The sequence below is a fragment of the Ochotona princeps genome, chromosome 6, assembly GCF_030435755.1.
Source record: "Ochotona princeps isolate mOchPri1 chromosome 6, mOchPri1.hap1, whole genome shotgun sequence".
NCBI classification, from domain to species: domain Eukaryota; kingdom Metazoa; phylum Chordata; class Mammalia; order Lagomorpha; family Ochotonidae; genus Ochotona; species Ochotona princeps.
Window position 1 is genome coordinate 58,609,153 of NC_080837.1, and position 16,201 is coordinate 58,625,353.

Sequence of the window (16,201 nt, forward strand, 5' to 3'; positions counted from 1 at the left end):
GTGGCTTTCTTCTTTGTTGTGTTTGTGTCCTTGTCTGGTGTTAATATCCTGGTAGTTCTGACCTCTTAGGATGTGTTTGAAAGAATTCATTCACAGTTTCTGGAATAATCTAAGAATTGTTTTTTAATCCTTTAAATGTGTAGTGGAGTTCAGTACTGAAGTCATCTGGTATTGGGCTTTTCACCCTTAGATTGTTCAAGAAAAGGTACTTAATTTCCATGTAGTTACATGTTTTCAAAGTCAATCTTTTTACTGAAATCTAATTCTGTTGCCTTGTGATCTTGTGCCAAAAGATACTTGATATGATTTCAGGCTTCCAAATTTTTTTGAGATTTGTATTATGATGTGCTATATGGCTATCCTAGAAAATGTTCTTTGTGCTATTGAGAGGATTGTGTAGCTTCTGCAGGTTTTGAATGGAATTTTCTGCAGGTGTCTATGAGGTGAATAATCTAGGGTGCAATTTAACTCTGCTGTCTTCACGGATTTTCAGACGAATTGCTGTAAGTTGAGTGTATAAGTTTCTGCTAGTATTTTATTGAAGAGTATCTCTCTGGGCATGTCAAAATTGGCTTTGTATATTGGTGTTTGGGGCCATTCTCGACTGCTTTCCCAGGCCACAAGCAGGGAACTGGATGGGAAGTGGAGCCTCTGGGATTAGAATCGGCGCCCATATGGGATCCCGTTGCGTTCAAGGCGAGGACTTTAGCCACTAGGCCACGCTGCCGGGCCCATATTGGGTGTTTTGATATTGATTCCATTCTTTCTCATTATTAACCTTCCTCATCTATTTATTTATTTCTTTTAAAGATTTATTTATTTTTATTGGAAAGGCAGATATCCAGAAAGGAGGAGTGACAGAGAGGAAGATCTTCAGGTTCACTCCTGAAGTAGCTGCAATAGCCGGAGCTAAGCTGTTCAGAAGCCAGGAGCCAAGAACTTCCTCCAGGTCTCCCACGCGGGTGCAGGGTCCCAAGGCTTTGGGCCGTCCTCGACTGCTTTCCCAGGCCACAAGTAGGGAGCTGGATGGGAAGCGGGGCCACTGGGATAACAACTGGTGCACATATGGGATCCTGGCGCATTCAAAGCGAGGACTTTAACTGCTATGCTATCGCGCCATGGCCAAAAAGGCTTAAATTTAAAGTGTGGGCTTCCCATCTCAGGGCTGGTGCTGTGGTGTAGCAAGTTAAGCCTCTGACTATAGTGCCAGCATCTCATATGGGCTCCTGTTGGAGTTCCAGCATCTCCATTTCTGATTGAACTCTCTACTAATATGCCTGGGAAAACAGTGAAGAAAAGCCCAAGTCCCCGGGCCCCTGCCCCTACACAGGAGACCTGGAAGATCACCAGGCTCCTGGCTTCGGATTGACTCAGCTCTGGCCATTGAGAGCATTTGGCTTCCTCATCTGTTTTTACTGCTGTTGATTTAAAGCCTATTTTATCAATTTTAAGCATGACTAATCTTGATAGCTATTGGATTCCGTTTGTATGTAATCTTTTTATATCCACTCACTTTTAGTCTTTTGTGTGTCATTAGATGTGAAGTAAGTCTCTTCTAAGCAACATGATTGGGTCTTTTTTAATCCATTCAGTTTATACCTTTTTATTTTATTTTTATTAGAAACATTTACAGAGAGAAGGAAAGACAGAGAGAAAGATCTACCATCCATTGGTTCACTCCCCAAGTGGCCTCAGTGTCTAGAGCTGGGCCCATCCAAAGCCAGGAGCCAGGAATTCTTTTCGGGGTCTCCCACATGGATGCAGGGTCCCAAGGCTTTAGGCCATCCTCTACTGCTTTGCCAGACTACAAGCAGGGAGCTGAAAGGGAAGTGGAGCAGCTGAGATACAAACAGGTGCCCGTATGGGATGATCCCGGTGCATATAATTTGAGGATTTAACCACTAGGCTATTGTGCCGGGCCCCACTTTATACTTTTAATTAGATAATTTAGTTTATGTATTTTTTAAAGATTTATTTATTTTTATTGTATAGCCAGATATACAGAAAGGAGGAGAGACAGAAAGGAAGATCTTGCATCTGCTGATTCGTTTCCCCAAGCGTCCTCAACAGCCAGAGCTGAGCTGATTCGAAGCCAGGAGCCCCAAGCCTCTTTCAGGTCTCCCATGCAGGTGCAGGCTCCCAAGACTTTGGGCCATCTTCAACTGCTTTCCCAGACCACAACCAGGGAGCTGTATGGGAAGTGGGGCTGCCAGTATTAGAACTGGTGTCCATATGTGATCCCAGTGTGTGCAAGACAAAGACTTTAGCTGCAAGGATGCCGCAGCAGGCAATTTAATTTAATTTATATTTTAGGCAGTTATTGAAAAGCAAGATTTACTAGTGCTATTTGAATACTTGTTCTAGTGGGTTTTTTTAAAGTTTTGTTTATTTACTTGAAAGATGGAATTACAGAGAGAGTGCGAGAGACAGAGAGAGAGGTTTTCAGTCCACTGGTTCACTCCCGAAGTAGCTACCATAGCTGGAGCTGGGATGGCCCAGCATGAAGCCAAGAGACAGGAGCTTTTTCCACATCTTCTGAATGTGTGGAGATTTAACTATTAACTCATCGTGCTGGGCCCCTCTACTCTGTCTTTCAAATAAATATAAATATCAAAGTAGTAAACTATAATGTTTCCCTATAATTACACCTAATAAGTTAGATCGACATAAAAAAATACAATGCTGTTCAGATCACTGAACATTATTTGTTATTGGTATAATGGATAAATCACTTTTATCTTGTTTTAGAATCTTGCTAAATTTGGTTTAAATGTGTTTTAATGGTTGTAGTCTGATACAGTTAACCTTCCTTTAGTAATTACAAGGCTATTAATGGAGATCTGTTTTTATGGCAGAACAAAGGCAGTTGATCTTATGTGTGATATTACTAAATTAAAAAGCACATAGTACAAATTAAATCACAGAACCGGATAATTTTAGACTTGGAAAGATTCCTATTTTTGTAAAAGAGGAAATTGTTGCTAATACAACATGTTCAGTGAAACATTTGGAAATGGTCTAAGCTTTTATACCTGGATTGAGGGAAAGATGGAATTAAGAAGAAAATCTCTAGAAGTTTTTGCTATTATTACTGAAAAAGGCCACACTTCAAGGTTATCATTCAATACGTTTGCTAATTTTTGTAATAGGATTATTTTACAGAGTAATCATAGGCATATATGATTGCATTGTCTATCTGTTATATATCTATAAGATATTTTTCAAGCAATATGTCTTATCAGAGAGTTGCTTAAACAATATGACATTATTTTATATTTCCTGTAGTTAGAAAATTATAAATGTATAATTTAACTTTATGTATCTCCCAGAATATTGTATAGTGGTATAAAGAAAAATATTCGTTTTGGCCCAAATATGCCCCAATTTGCATTTAATTCTACTAGTCAGTAATCAATTATATTTATGAGTTATTTAAACTCCATAAAATGCAGTTTTATCACATAACATACAGGAATAATTGGAGTTGTCTCATATGTTTATTTCAAGAATAGACTATAATAGTGTATTTCAAACTCTTTGTACAACTTCCAACTCATAATGTGCATTCAACAAGTGGCATTGGTATTACAGTTAAGCAAAAATGATTTATAGTATACCAATATAAGCAGCAAGTTTGGGAATTTGTTTAACAAAATAAAATATATGTGTAAAATATGTATCTATATACATATACATATATAAATATAAAACATAGAAACATACTGTAGTATGCAATAGTCTCACTTGTATGTGTTTATACAGCAGTCATAAAGGCATGTGTCTGCAAAATGTCACATACACAGACTTTTACATCAGCTTTGTATAATAACTGGTCCCAAACTGGAATAAAATTGGTGCTGATGCTGTGGTGTTCTGCATAAAGCTGCTCCTTGCAGCCCTGCATACCAAAAGGGTCCAGCTCCCTGTTAGAGCACCCAGGAAAACAGTAGAAGATAGGTCAGGTACTTTGGGCCTTTGCACCAACATGGGAAACCTGCAACAAACTTCTGATTTCTGGCTCCAGTTCCTGGCTCCTGGCTTTGCCTGGACCCAGTATTGTGGAGTGAACCAGTGGATGGAATATGTCTGTGTGTGTCTGCCTCTCTGCCTCTCCCTCTTTGTAGCTCTACCTTTCAAATAAATAAATCTTTAAAAACAATTAAATAAAAGCAAAATGTCAGTTAACTGGCAAACAGAATATAGTACATCTACATGATGGATACTCCTCAGCAGCATAAGGGAATGAACTAGTGGTACATACAATTATATAGTTGAATCTCCAAAACATTATGTTAGTAAAAGAAGTCAGACTCAAAGAGCAAATTCTATATGGATCTTGTTATATGACATAGCAGAAAGTGGCTGCTCCACTTCCCATCCTGGCTCTCTGCCTGTGGCCTGGGAAAGCAATAGAGAATGGCCCAAAGCCTTGGGACCCTGCACCCATGTGGGAGACCTGGAAGAAGCTTCTGTCTCCCGGCTTCAAATTGATTCAGCTCTGGCCATTGTGATCACTGGGGAATAAACCAGCAAATGGAAAGATCTTTCTCTCCTTGTCTCTGTGAATCTGCCTTTCCAATAAAATTAATAAATGTAGAAAGAGAGAGAGAGAAAGGAAAGAAGGAAGAAAGGAGGAAGGGAAGGAAGGAAGGAAAGAAGGAAGGAAGAAAGAAAAATAAGGAAGAATGGAAGGAAGGATGGGAGGAAGGAAGGCAATGTTATGGATAGAGAGGGAGAGATTTACAGAGAGAGAGAGATTTTCCATTTACTGGTTCACTCCCCAAATGGCCATAGTAACCTGGGGCCAGGCCAAAGCCAACAGGCAGAGTTTCATCTTCCAAGTCTGGGGGGCGGGGGATGGGTGGCCAGTATTTGGGTCATCTTTTACTACTTTTTCTCAGGTGCATTAATAGGGAGTTAGATCAGGAGTGGAGAGCTTGGACTTGAACCAGTGCCTGTATGGGATGCCAGTCCCCATCAGTAGTTTTGCCATAACACTGGTCCCTGTAATTTATTTCTAGTACTGTACCGGAGGAAATATTTGGGTGGTTCTTTGGGTTTTTTGTTTGTTTGCTTGTTTTTTGGTTTTTGTTGTTGTTGTTGTTACATTACTCAAGCTAGACGTATAGAAAGGTGTTACTGAACTTGTAAAGCACACTCTGATTGTGGCAGGAGCTTGTGTTATTTTCAATAGCTTATTGAACAATGATTTGATTCTGTTATTTCACATGGGCTATAAATACAGAATTCTTCAGAGAGTTCAAATCAAACTACCCTGAGTATTCTGGTTGCCTTTTTACTCCTAGAAGGGATGTATCTACCCAGAAGATCCAGAAAGACATGTCTTCTGGTATGTAGGGATTCGAGAGTATAAATAACTCTTTTGTTCTGGAGCTGATGGGATGGTGTACCCTTGTTGGATAGCCTAACTCTGATACCTTGACTATTCAGAGATGATCATCTTTGGCAAAAGGGCTGACAGGACTGTTGCATAGCATAAGGATTTTCCCAAACAAAACAAAACAAAAAATTATGTTGACAGATAGGTTTTATCTGATAAAACAGGAGTTGTTAAAGCTAGGAAACTTGTAATAACTGTAAACATAGGGTATAGGTCCTAGCAAAAAAAAAAAAAAATTGGTGAAAAGAAATTGAAGTAATACTAATTCTTCATAGCCAAATAAGTATAGGAGGCAAACTGAACTATCCAGTGCTACCTGCAGCATACGTATCTAGAAAAGGCTTCACTGTTCCACTCTCATGGAAATTTCTAGACAAAATATTCATGTTGTTATCTTCCTACAAGGACTTTTGTTGTTATAAAAGCTTTATTAATATAAAATGTTCTTTTTCTCTTATAACCCTTGTTTTTATTTTTTGGTTTTGGGGTTTTGTTTTATTTTATGATTGTGTATTTATCTGAAAGAATGACACACAGAGAGAGTGAGAGACAGAGAGCTCCCATTCCTTGTTCACTCCCTAAATGACTGCAAAAGCTGGGGCCAAGCCAGGCAAGGCCAAAGCCAAAACTCCATCCAGGTCTCCTGCGTGGGTGGCAGGGGCCCAAGCACCCGGGCTGTAATCCCCTACTTTCCTAGATTGTTAGCAGGGATTGGAAACATAACAGGCAAGACTTGAACTCTGATATGAGATGCCAGCATCACAAATGGTGGCTTAATCCACTCTGCCGCAGTGTGGCACTCAAGAACTCAGTTTGGTGTTTGTGTTCTATTTTGTGCTTTTAAAGAACATCTGGGCTTAAGGAAAAAAAGCCTGCAAAATAATCATCTGAAGTATTTGGCTTTGGTATGTTTACTGCCTGATAATATTTGATATTCTTTAAAAAACATGCGCCACATGTCCTTTTTGATTTGGTTCTTTTGTCTTGCCATTCGTCACTGTGGTTGCCTGTGCCTCTAAGCTGCCATTTCTGCTGTCTTGTGGTACACTGAAAATTGGCAAGGCTCTAAAAGATGTCAAAAGCCAACTACTTATTTTTATGCTAACTGCATGTTTCTAGTTTTTGAGAATATATCACCTACAGTTGGACAATGCAGCATGTTAAAGCAAGTTTGCAAATATTTTAAATTTAATTTTACAGAAACTGAGAATTTGCTGGCCTACATTGAGAGTAATTTAATATATTAGTGCCTAAACTTATATGCAAAGATTCAGCTATTGCATGTTTTTTTTTTTTAAAGGTTAAATGGTATTAGCTTCCTCCTAGAATATATGCCTATGGTCTTTTTTTTTTTTAAGATTTATTTTATTTTTATTACAAAGTCAGATACACTGAGAGGAGGAGAGACAGAGAGGAAGTGGAGCTGCCGGGATTAGAACCAGCGGCCACATGGGATCAAGGCGAGGACCTTAGCCACTAGGCCACGCCGCCAAGCCCAAGCTATTGCATGTTTTAACAATTCTGCATTATTAAAGATAGATAGTATTGCTTATGTTAATTGTATTGCATAAATTAATATTTCTGTAATTAAGTTTTCACAGTATGTCTTATGACTGTTTACCTATGTGAAAATAATTCAAATGAAATCAATGCACTCAGCAAAATTCTAAAACTCTGGCTCCAACGTTTCAGTTACTTTTTAATAATTGACATTGGTTTTGTTTGTAATGTTTGTAACAGCCATGTGCTTGGTGTTATATATATCCACATCATTTTAAGTGAAAACCCACTCCGTGGGTTTGATGTGGTGGATGCTGGCACAGGAGATTCTGCTCATGCATGGCATCATCTCCCGTGAATACCCGTAGGAGGTCATGCCTGATCTCTACTCCTACCGTAATCCTGAAAAGATTGAATAAGAAGAGCAGGCTGTGACCAAGGAGGAGTTCCAGGGTGAATGAAACGCCCCGCTCCTGAGTTCACAGCTACTCAGCCCGAGGTTGTAGACTGGTTTAAGGCTGTGCAGGTGTCCTTCTGTGCCCATCCAGCAGTTCCCCACTGAAGACTGGAACGCCCAGCCTGCCGCTCAAGACTGGTCTGCAGCCCCCACGGCTAAGGCCACTGAGTGGATAGGAACAACCACCGAGTGCTCTTAAGTAATCTGGGGTCTTTGAAGCAGATGTGGAGTGAAGTTGATGGAAAATAAACACCAGTTTCTAATAAATAAGTAAAAAGTGAAAAACAGCCCTTTTGTGAAATCAAACTTTGAGTAAAAAATACTGAAAACTGTGTTACCATTGTCATATTTTAAGTTTTGTGGAAACTCTATGTTGATGCTTAAAATCCTATGGGAAAGAGAGTAGGAATATGTAAATTCTTTTTAAATTACTGCTTGAAACCTTATCAAAAATACTGCCAATACTTTAAAACTCAAATATTATAGGGAATGAGGAGTAATAATGTTTCCTGGATGAAATATCTCATGCATTCAGGCTAACTGCTATTCTGCTTTTAGGATTTATTTTCCTCCTGTAGCCAAGAAATAGAAAGGTTAAATTATATCAGTAAGAGTCAGGTTGTCGTCTCACGTATTTCTTTTCATGTTGAATATCAAAGATGGCTTGACAACATATTTAGAATTTTCTGAGTTTTACTATTAATAAAGTTAAAAGAAAATCTGGTGTGATTAGGCTGTGGAGCCACATTAAATTTGTATATGAAACACCCATTGTACTTATCTCTAACCTAGATATTGCTCTGAACCTGTGTTCCACATTCTGAATTCTATGTGTAAGGTTAAACATTGCAGAAGGGCATATATCTGATGATGCAGATAAGGAAGGTTGAAGTTTAGTGATCAGCAAAGCCAGTAAATTTAATATTTTCATGTCGTTTGTTTTAGTTATTAGTATTTTTAGATTTTTGTGTGAAAATTTGAGACAATGTTGAAAACGCTGGTAGATTTTTAACTAAAACATGTCAGACTCCAATTCATCTTGTAGTACTGTATTTTAAAATATCAAAATTAATACCAGATTTCCTAAAATATTATTTACTTGCAGGCAAAATTGTTATCTATGCAACAAGCCAGGGAAATGGCAGTTCAACAGTATGAACAACTTGAAGAGGAAATACAAACACTTCGAGTTTACTACAGGTAAAAATCTTTCTGGGCTGAGCTTAAGTAAATATTTTTAGTTGAAGAAATACATCTGAGTTTACAATATAAGTGATGAAATACTCCCCTGAAATTGAATATTACATATTTTTAAAATTTGGCAATTTTAAAATAATTCTGGCCTAGATTTTCATTATTCTACCTTTCCTCCTTCCCACATTTGTTGAAGTTTAAATATACATTCCCATCAGAATTGTAAAATGCATGAAACTCTTACAATTTAGCTGAAGCTTCATTCGTTTGGCACTGATTGCCCATCTAAATGGCTGAAATGTTCTGAAATGATGACATATATTTTAAAATAGTAAGTACCAGAATTACAGCATTTGGCCTATTATATAATATGAAACTTTCTAAAGGATTTTTTAATAGTTTTACTTCATTTACATGCCAGGAATAGTTGTGAAACGGGTTTTTTTTTTAATGAAAAGAAATTGAATTGAGAATATCAGCAGGTATCTCCTTAAAGTAAAAACTGTATTGTAATACTTTTGCTTTATGCTTCGGTTGAATATGTGACAAGCAGGTAAGATTATGTGTTGAGGTGTTATGTAACATATGTCATCTCATAGTTCATTATGATAAAAAAAAAAGAAAAGGTGAGAGCATTCACTAGCATACATTTCTTCCTGAAGAATAAACCCTGTTACTACTAGTTATTTTTTTAAGATTTTATATTTATCAGAAAGTCAGATATACAGAGAGAAGGAGAGACAGAGAGGAAGATCTTCCATCTGTTGATTCACTCCCCAAGAGGCCACAACAGACAGAGCTGCGCCAATCCAAAGCTAGGAGCCAGTAGCGTCTTCCTGGTTTCCCACATGGGTGCAGGGATCCAAGGCTTTGAGCTGTCCACTGCTTTCCCAGGCCACAAACAGGGAGCTGGATGGGAAGTGAGGCCGTGGGATTAGAACCAGCGCCCATATGGGATCCCGGGGCATGCAAGGCGAGGACTTTGGCTACTAGGCTATCTTGCTGAGCCTGTTACTACCAGTTATTAAGGCTTGTTCACTTTGCATAATTACAGATTTTATTGACTTATTAAAACTGTAAAGCTGAAATATTTTAAAGTTTTTTTTTAAATCTATGTGAATCTAGTTGTTTTATGATCTCTTCTAAATTCAGAGCTAGCAAGTAATACCTCAAAGTTATAATTCATGAGTACCCTTCTCATTGCTTCTTACACGTGGTGTTGTAAAGTTCCTGGGACAGTTGACAATCATATTTTGTAACCTTGTAGAAATAAGTCTTACATAGCCCATTGCCTTTTCTGACAAATGAAATTAATACTTCCTAATTCATGGGTAGCATTAAATAATATAATTCCCTGTATTATAGCAGTGTGGTGGAGAATGACATGTCCAGATGTGGAGACAGTGCAGTATGCATCTCTACATCCAGACAAAAGATGGGCTCCTGGTGAAAGGATGCTGGAGCCTGACATTGTCCATGCCTAAAATAGCAGGAAACACTTCTATAACAGAATGATATATTTATGACTGTAAAGCCAGAGGGGAAATCAGTGGGAGGGGGGGCGATATCAGAAGGGGGTTGGGGAATCCCAGAGCCTGTAGAACTGTATCATGAAATAATAACAATTTAATAATAGTTAACAGTATCATCCCCACCCCCAACTTAGCACAGGTTTTGACTTATTGAGATGAATTTTTAAAAATGAATTCGGTGTGATAAGAGTAGATTGAAAGCGTTATGTCCAGGCTGATGTTGTGGTGCAGCAAGTTAAGCTGCCACTTGTGTAGCATTCCTTATCAGAGTCTGCCTGCTTGACTTATAATTCAGTTGCCTGCTGATGTGCCTGGGAACACCAGTTACTGGGAGAGGGGGTCAGGGTGTAGGGAGGAAGGTGGAATAAGATAGAGTTGACCTGAGCTTTGGAGTCATTTGGACAGTGAATTAATAGATAAATCTCCTTTTCTCCCTCCTTTCCTCCCTTCCTCTCTTTTCCTCGTTCCCTCCCTCTTTTTCTCCCTTCCTCGTCTCTTCATTTCTTCTCTCTCTCTCTCAAGTAAATAAATAAACAAATAAACTATTTTTTTTAAAAATGTAATGCCACTGAACACAAGGATGGAAATTTCTTTTAAAAAAACACTTCAGTGTTAATAAATGGATAAGTAACATAAAGACTAAAATTATCCTTTGTTCTTGAAATTAGCAAGTCAGTGGTGACTTCTGTTAATTTCAATAGTGTGTTCAAGGGAGAAGCCAGTTTTCTGTGAAGTAAAGAGCAATTGAGAGGCAAAAAATTTTGAAAATCAAATAGTCCATAAAGAAATAAATATAAAATCATGGTAAAAGTAGTTGAAGAGAGGGTAGGTTAACAAATTTTGTTTTTAAAAATTTACAGATGCTTGGCTATATTTAAGATTATTTGGTAGGGTTTGGCCAGTAGCCTACAGCTGAAGTTCTTGCATGCACCAGGATCCTATGTGGGTGCTGGTCCATGTCCCAGCAGCCTCACTTCCCTTCCAGCTACCTACCTGTGGCTTGGGAAATACGTTGAGGACAGCCCAAAGCTTTGGGACTCTGCACCCACAAGGAAGACCTGGAAGAAGTTCCTGGCTACTGGCTTTAGATTAGCTGAGCTCCAGTCATTGCAGCCACCTGGAAAGTGAATCATCGCATGAAGATCTTCCTGTCTTTCTCTCCTGCTCTCTATTTATCTTACTTTCGAATAATAATTTTTAAAAAGGCTATTTAGTAGAAATAAATAGAAGGAATTGCTGTCGAATAGGATTCCAGAAGGCAGAAAGAGATGGAATTTAGAGTGTGTACTCAAGAGTTGACGTAGGTCAGGAGGATGGACAGATTGTGGTCATGGATGAGAATGAAGAAGATAACAATACTTATGAGGGTAAATATATTTGAGGCTACAGTTAGTTTCATATTTTTATGTTAAGTAGAGGTCACTGTGAGCTAAATATGATAGGATATGAAATGAAGAAATAACATAGTTTACAGTAACTGCTGAAAGAAATGATAGCAAGAACTAATGACAAGGAAAAGATTAAAGTCATGTACTTCTGAGAACTCAGTTGGGAATGGCTACCATAATTTCATTGAGCTTCTAGTTGCACGATTATATTATTTAACACATTCAGCTATGTTTATATAGCAGCACAGAACTTAAAGAATTTAAATCATTCCTTGTTACAGATTTGCAGAGTAAATTGATGGATACTAGCAAAGAATCATTGAAGTGATGAATGGTAGTCTAAGCTGAATAGGGTGTTTTTAAAGTTGGATAGATAACCTCATAGGAAAAAGAACTATGAAACTGCAAATCTTGAGATCATGTAGTGGAAATAAGAAAATTCAGGAGCTAAAATGATAGCAGTTTACAGTCAGGAAAATAAAACATTACTATTTAAGATCTCAGATTAAAGTACTAAATTCTGAACAAAGAGGCTGTTTTAGATATTGACTCATAATTGGGTGGTTGAAATGAGAAGAGGCAAAGCTTAATACAAAGAACTTAAAGCTATGGTTCTTAAATATTAAATATCTATTCAAACATTGTCCCTAAAATATTATCTTGGTGTCCTCACTATGATGCTATAATAGGAAATGACCTAAAAATAGAAGATGCATGTTAAAATGAAGAGTATACCAAAAAATTAAAAGGTCTACACAACGTGTGATGAATCGAAGAATATGGGAAATACACTCAGGAAAAATATAAGGTGAATCTATGCTCTGATATATCTGTGTCTATCAAAACAAAAAAGTACCAGTAACTTTTAGGCAATGCTGATGGGAATGTAAAATGATGTAGCTACTGTACCAAACACCCTGATGGTTCCTCAATCACAAATATGGAATAACCATTAAGATGCCACAGTTTCACGGGCCCGGGGGCGTGGCCTAGCGGCTAAAGTCCTCGCCTTGAAAGCCCCGGGATCCCGTATGGGCGCCGGTTCTAACCCCGGCAGCTCCACTTCCCATCCAGCTCCCTGCTTGTGGCCTGGGAAAGCAGTTGAGGACGGCCCAAGGCATTGGGACCCTGTACCTGCGTGGGAGACCTGGAAGAGGTTCCTGGTTCCCAGCTTCGGATCGGCGCGCACCGGCCCGTTGCGGCTCACTTGGGGAGTGAAACATCGGATGGAAGATCTTCCTCTCTGTCTCTCCTCCTCTCTGTATATCTGACTTTGTAATAAAATAAATAAATCTTAAAAAAAAACATATGTTAAGTACAATAAGACAAAAATGACTAATATTATATTGTTCCATTTATGACGTACCTAAAATAGGCAAATTCATAGAGATGTAAAGTAGAATAGCTTACTAGGGATTTGGCAAAGCAGAACATATAGTTTCCCAGGGGTGGGTGAAGGGAAGAGTGGGCAATTGTATGACAGGTGCACAGTTTTTATTTGGGATGATGAGAAAGCTCAGGAAATGAATCATAAAATAGTTGTATGACATTGTGAATTTATTTATTGCCACTGAATTGTACACTAATGATGACTAAATAATAAATTTTGTGTGTCTTAGCATAGATTTTTGACAAAAAGTGCAAAGAACATTTAATGAGGATTTATGTAAGTTTCTTTTAAATGGTATAGAATAAAGATTTCCAGAATATTCAACTCTAGAAAGTTAACCAAAGTTACCAAAAATAATCACATTCAAATTTGTTTGAAGCTCAGATTCTGATCAAATTTTACTTAAATAAAAGGAAACAGTATTTCTTACACACCTGACTAGGTGGTGCTTGTAAATTCATATATAAAATATAACTCATTCGTAGATTAAAATTTTTCCTCATGGTTTTCACATCATAGAGGAAAAGAAAAGTTTCACTTTTATGTGAGGGAATCAAGACGAATTCTGTAATTTTCAGATAACTTTCTCAGAATGAATTGTGTTTGCTGGGGCTTATGAAAAAATATGCTTTCTGTTTTTCAAGTAAGTTTTACATTTACATATGCCAGCATGCATAATCTATAAACTGTCATACAAAATGTTATTTACCAGTTATTTGGAAAAAATAAGATAACAAAACATAAGAGAAAGACTATTAATTGGAGGCAGGAACACATCTGGATCCAATGCGCACGCAGGTGCCTCAAGTCATTCTCAACTTCCTAACAGCCAATCATTATTTTGAAGAGTAGAATAAAATATACTGATGACTCTCATTCAACTTCCCTTCAATTTTGCCAGTTAGTGACACTGACTTACTTTATGACCAGTTCCCTAGGCTCTGGGATTTCCCCAACTCCCTAAGTCCCCTCCCCTCACTGATTTTCCTTATATTATTACACTAGTGTAGTCCTTCAAAAACAGTCCTAAGTTCATCATTCCATTATTTAAATGTATTTTGACATTGTAGGCATGGACAATGTAGAGTCCAGCGTTCTATTTAGTGACACTGACTTTTTTTTAAAGTTTTATTTATTTTTATTACAAAGTCAGATATACAGAGAGGAGGAGAGATAGAAAGATCTTCCGTCCGATGATTCACTCCCCAAGTGAGCGCAACAGCCGGTGCTGCACCGATCCAAAGCCAGGAACATCCTCCAGGTCTCCCACGTGGGTGCAGGGTCCCCAATGCCATCTTCAACTGCTTTGCCAGGCCACAAGCAGGGAGCTGGATGGGAAGTGGAGATGCCAGGATTAGAACCGGCGCCCATATGGGATCCCGGGGTGTTCTAGGCGAGGACTTTAGCCACTAGGCCACGCCGCAGGGCCCATGACACTGACTTTTTAAAAAGCATTGCTTTCTTTCTCTGGATTAGAATTAGAATTATTATTATTATTAAGAATTATTATTATAGCATTCATTTCATTGTATGGTAATATGAAATATGAACCATTTCTAAGTTTTTCTTTCCTGCTTATTTCCCTTGAGTTCTAGAAAACCTTGAGTTTTTGCTTAGAAAATGAAATGTCAGTCTTGCATGTCCCTTAGTAGGGTAAGGGGCAATCGTCAAAAGGTGGGTAGATAAAGACACTAACAGCATAACTGATATCACCTTCAGTTTAAAGCAGAAAAGATAACTATATAGGAATGACACTGTGAAGTTTTAGAATAAATTTTGTTTATTATTAAATTACTCTTAGTAAAGATCTAGAACCTCCTTTCTGTGTTAAATATATTTAGAATAGCATTGTTAGTTCAAATCTAAATGGTTTATTCAAGGAAGAAACTTAAACTTATAGGGATTAGATCTGTATTTAGTAATGATTTTTTTTCCTGCTATTGTAAACCTGTAGTGCCACATTCCTAAGTTCAGGAGGCATAATTATAATGAACTATTTTCTAATCTGGGGAATGCCTGGGTTTTATTGTCTGCTGATTTTATACTGCTTTCCTGTATTCTGCCCAAAGAAAGTATAAATTAAATATATTTAGGTGAGAATTAGATTCTGTTTTTCGGTGATAGATGAATAGTATTTAATTTAGTTACTTATAATAGCAGCAGCTAATTTATTTAAAATTATTGTTTTATTAGGGGGGAATGTGAATTTGTAAAGACTTCAGGACATGCTAAATTTCACATTTTAGATGAAAAATGCTGAGTATCATAGACTGTATTTTAAGATAACATGTCTCCTATGATTGTAAAAAATATGTATGTTTCATTAGGTGAAAAGTAAGCTAACATGAACCTTACTAGGTTCATATTAGGTATTTCCAATACTGTGCAGGTAGTGGCTATATGAAACATACTAAAAAAAGGAGTGAAATTCCAAATTTTTATCCATTTTATGTTGCAGTAATTTTGTGTTTCTATGATGACTACAATTTTATTTGGAAATCTATTATATGGCACTGGCATCTAGCTCTTTAGAAGGACAAAAAGGAAAAGAAGGTTAGAGGCAGGGAAGGGAGAGAAGAGGTGCCTGAATTCACTATTAGGTTGCAATAGCTTATTCATTCTTGATATAATGATATCAATTCATTATCAGGGTAGAGACTTCATAGCCTATTCCCATTTTATCAGGCTTCATATCCCTTGTATTGAGTATTAGGTTTCTGACAAGCAGACTTTTAGGTACACTTGCGAATTGTGGTAATGCTTTTTATAAATTTTGTTCAGAGGGGTGTGTGTGTGTGTAATCTGATATCCTTAGCAATCAGAACTGCTGCTGACTGAGATCTGGTGTGATGTTTTATAAATGGCATTGATCATTTTTCGTTGGCCCATATGCTTTCTAACTCACCCATAGTATGTGTAAATTAGTAAGTTAATTTATCTAAACTCAGAGAGATAATACATGACCTGCTTATTAAGACGATTCAGTGAAATGTTATTCTTGAAGTTTTTGAAGCATTCAGGTACCATACAAACCAAGTGCAATAACAGGATTATTTATGAGCCCTTAAAATCATTTTTGTTTTTACACTCAAAGACAAATTGGTAACTAAAATATCACATCCTAAATAATTCCTGCCGTCTGTAATTTCATATTCAACATGGCATTTTTTTACATTATTGGTTTTTACTATTTTATGTGCTTTGTTCAACACAGCAAGTTATAGCAATTATTATTAATCTCAACATGTATAGCTCTCAAATGCTGTTCATTAAGCTATAAAATGACCCTACTTCCTTCTTTAAGATCATTTAACAAAAGATATTTTGCCAGTTAGTGAT

At 37.4% G+C, this 16,201-nt stretch overlaps 1 protein-coding gene across 2 annotated transcripts in view; it reads left to right on the top strand.

Annotated features, from left to right (window-relative positions):
* Positions 1–16,201, top strand: part of MIPOL1 (mirror-image polydactyly 1) — a 267,009-nt gene that overhangs the window by 158,140 nt on the left and 92,668 nt on the right. For both annotated transcript variants that reach the window (XM_058666357.1, XM_004584777.3), the window contains exon 12: positions 8,464–8,558. In XM_058666357.1, coding sequence (XP_058522340.1) covers positions 8,464–8,558 — 95 coding nt within the window. The remainder of the gene's footprint in view (positions 1–8,463; positions 8,559–16,201) is intronic.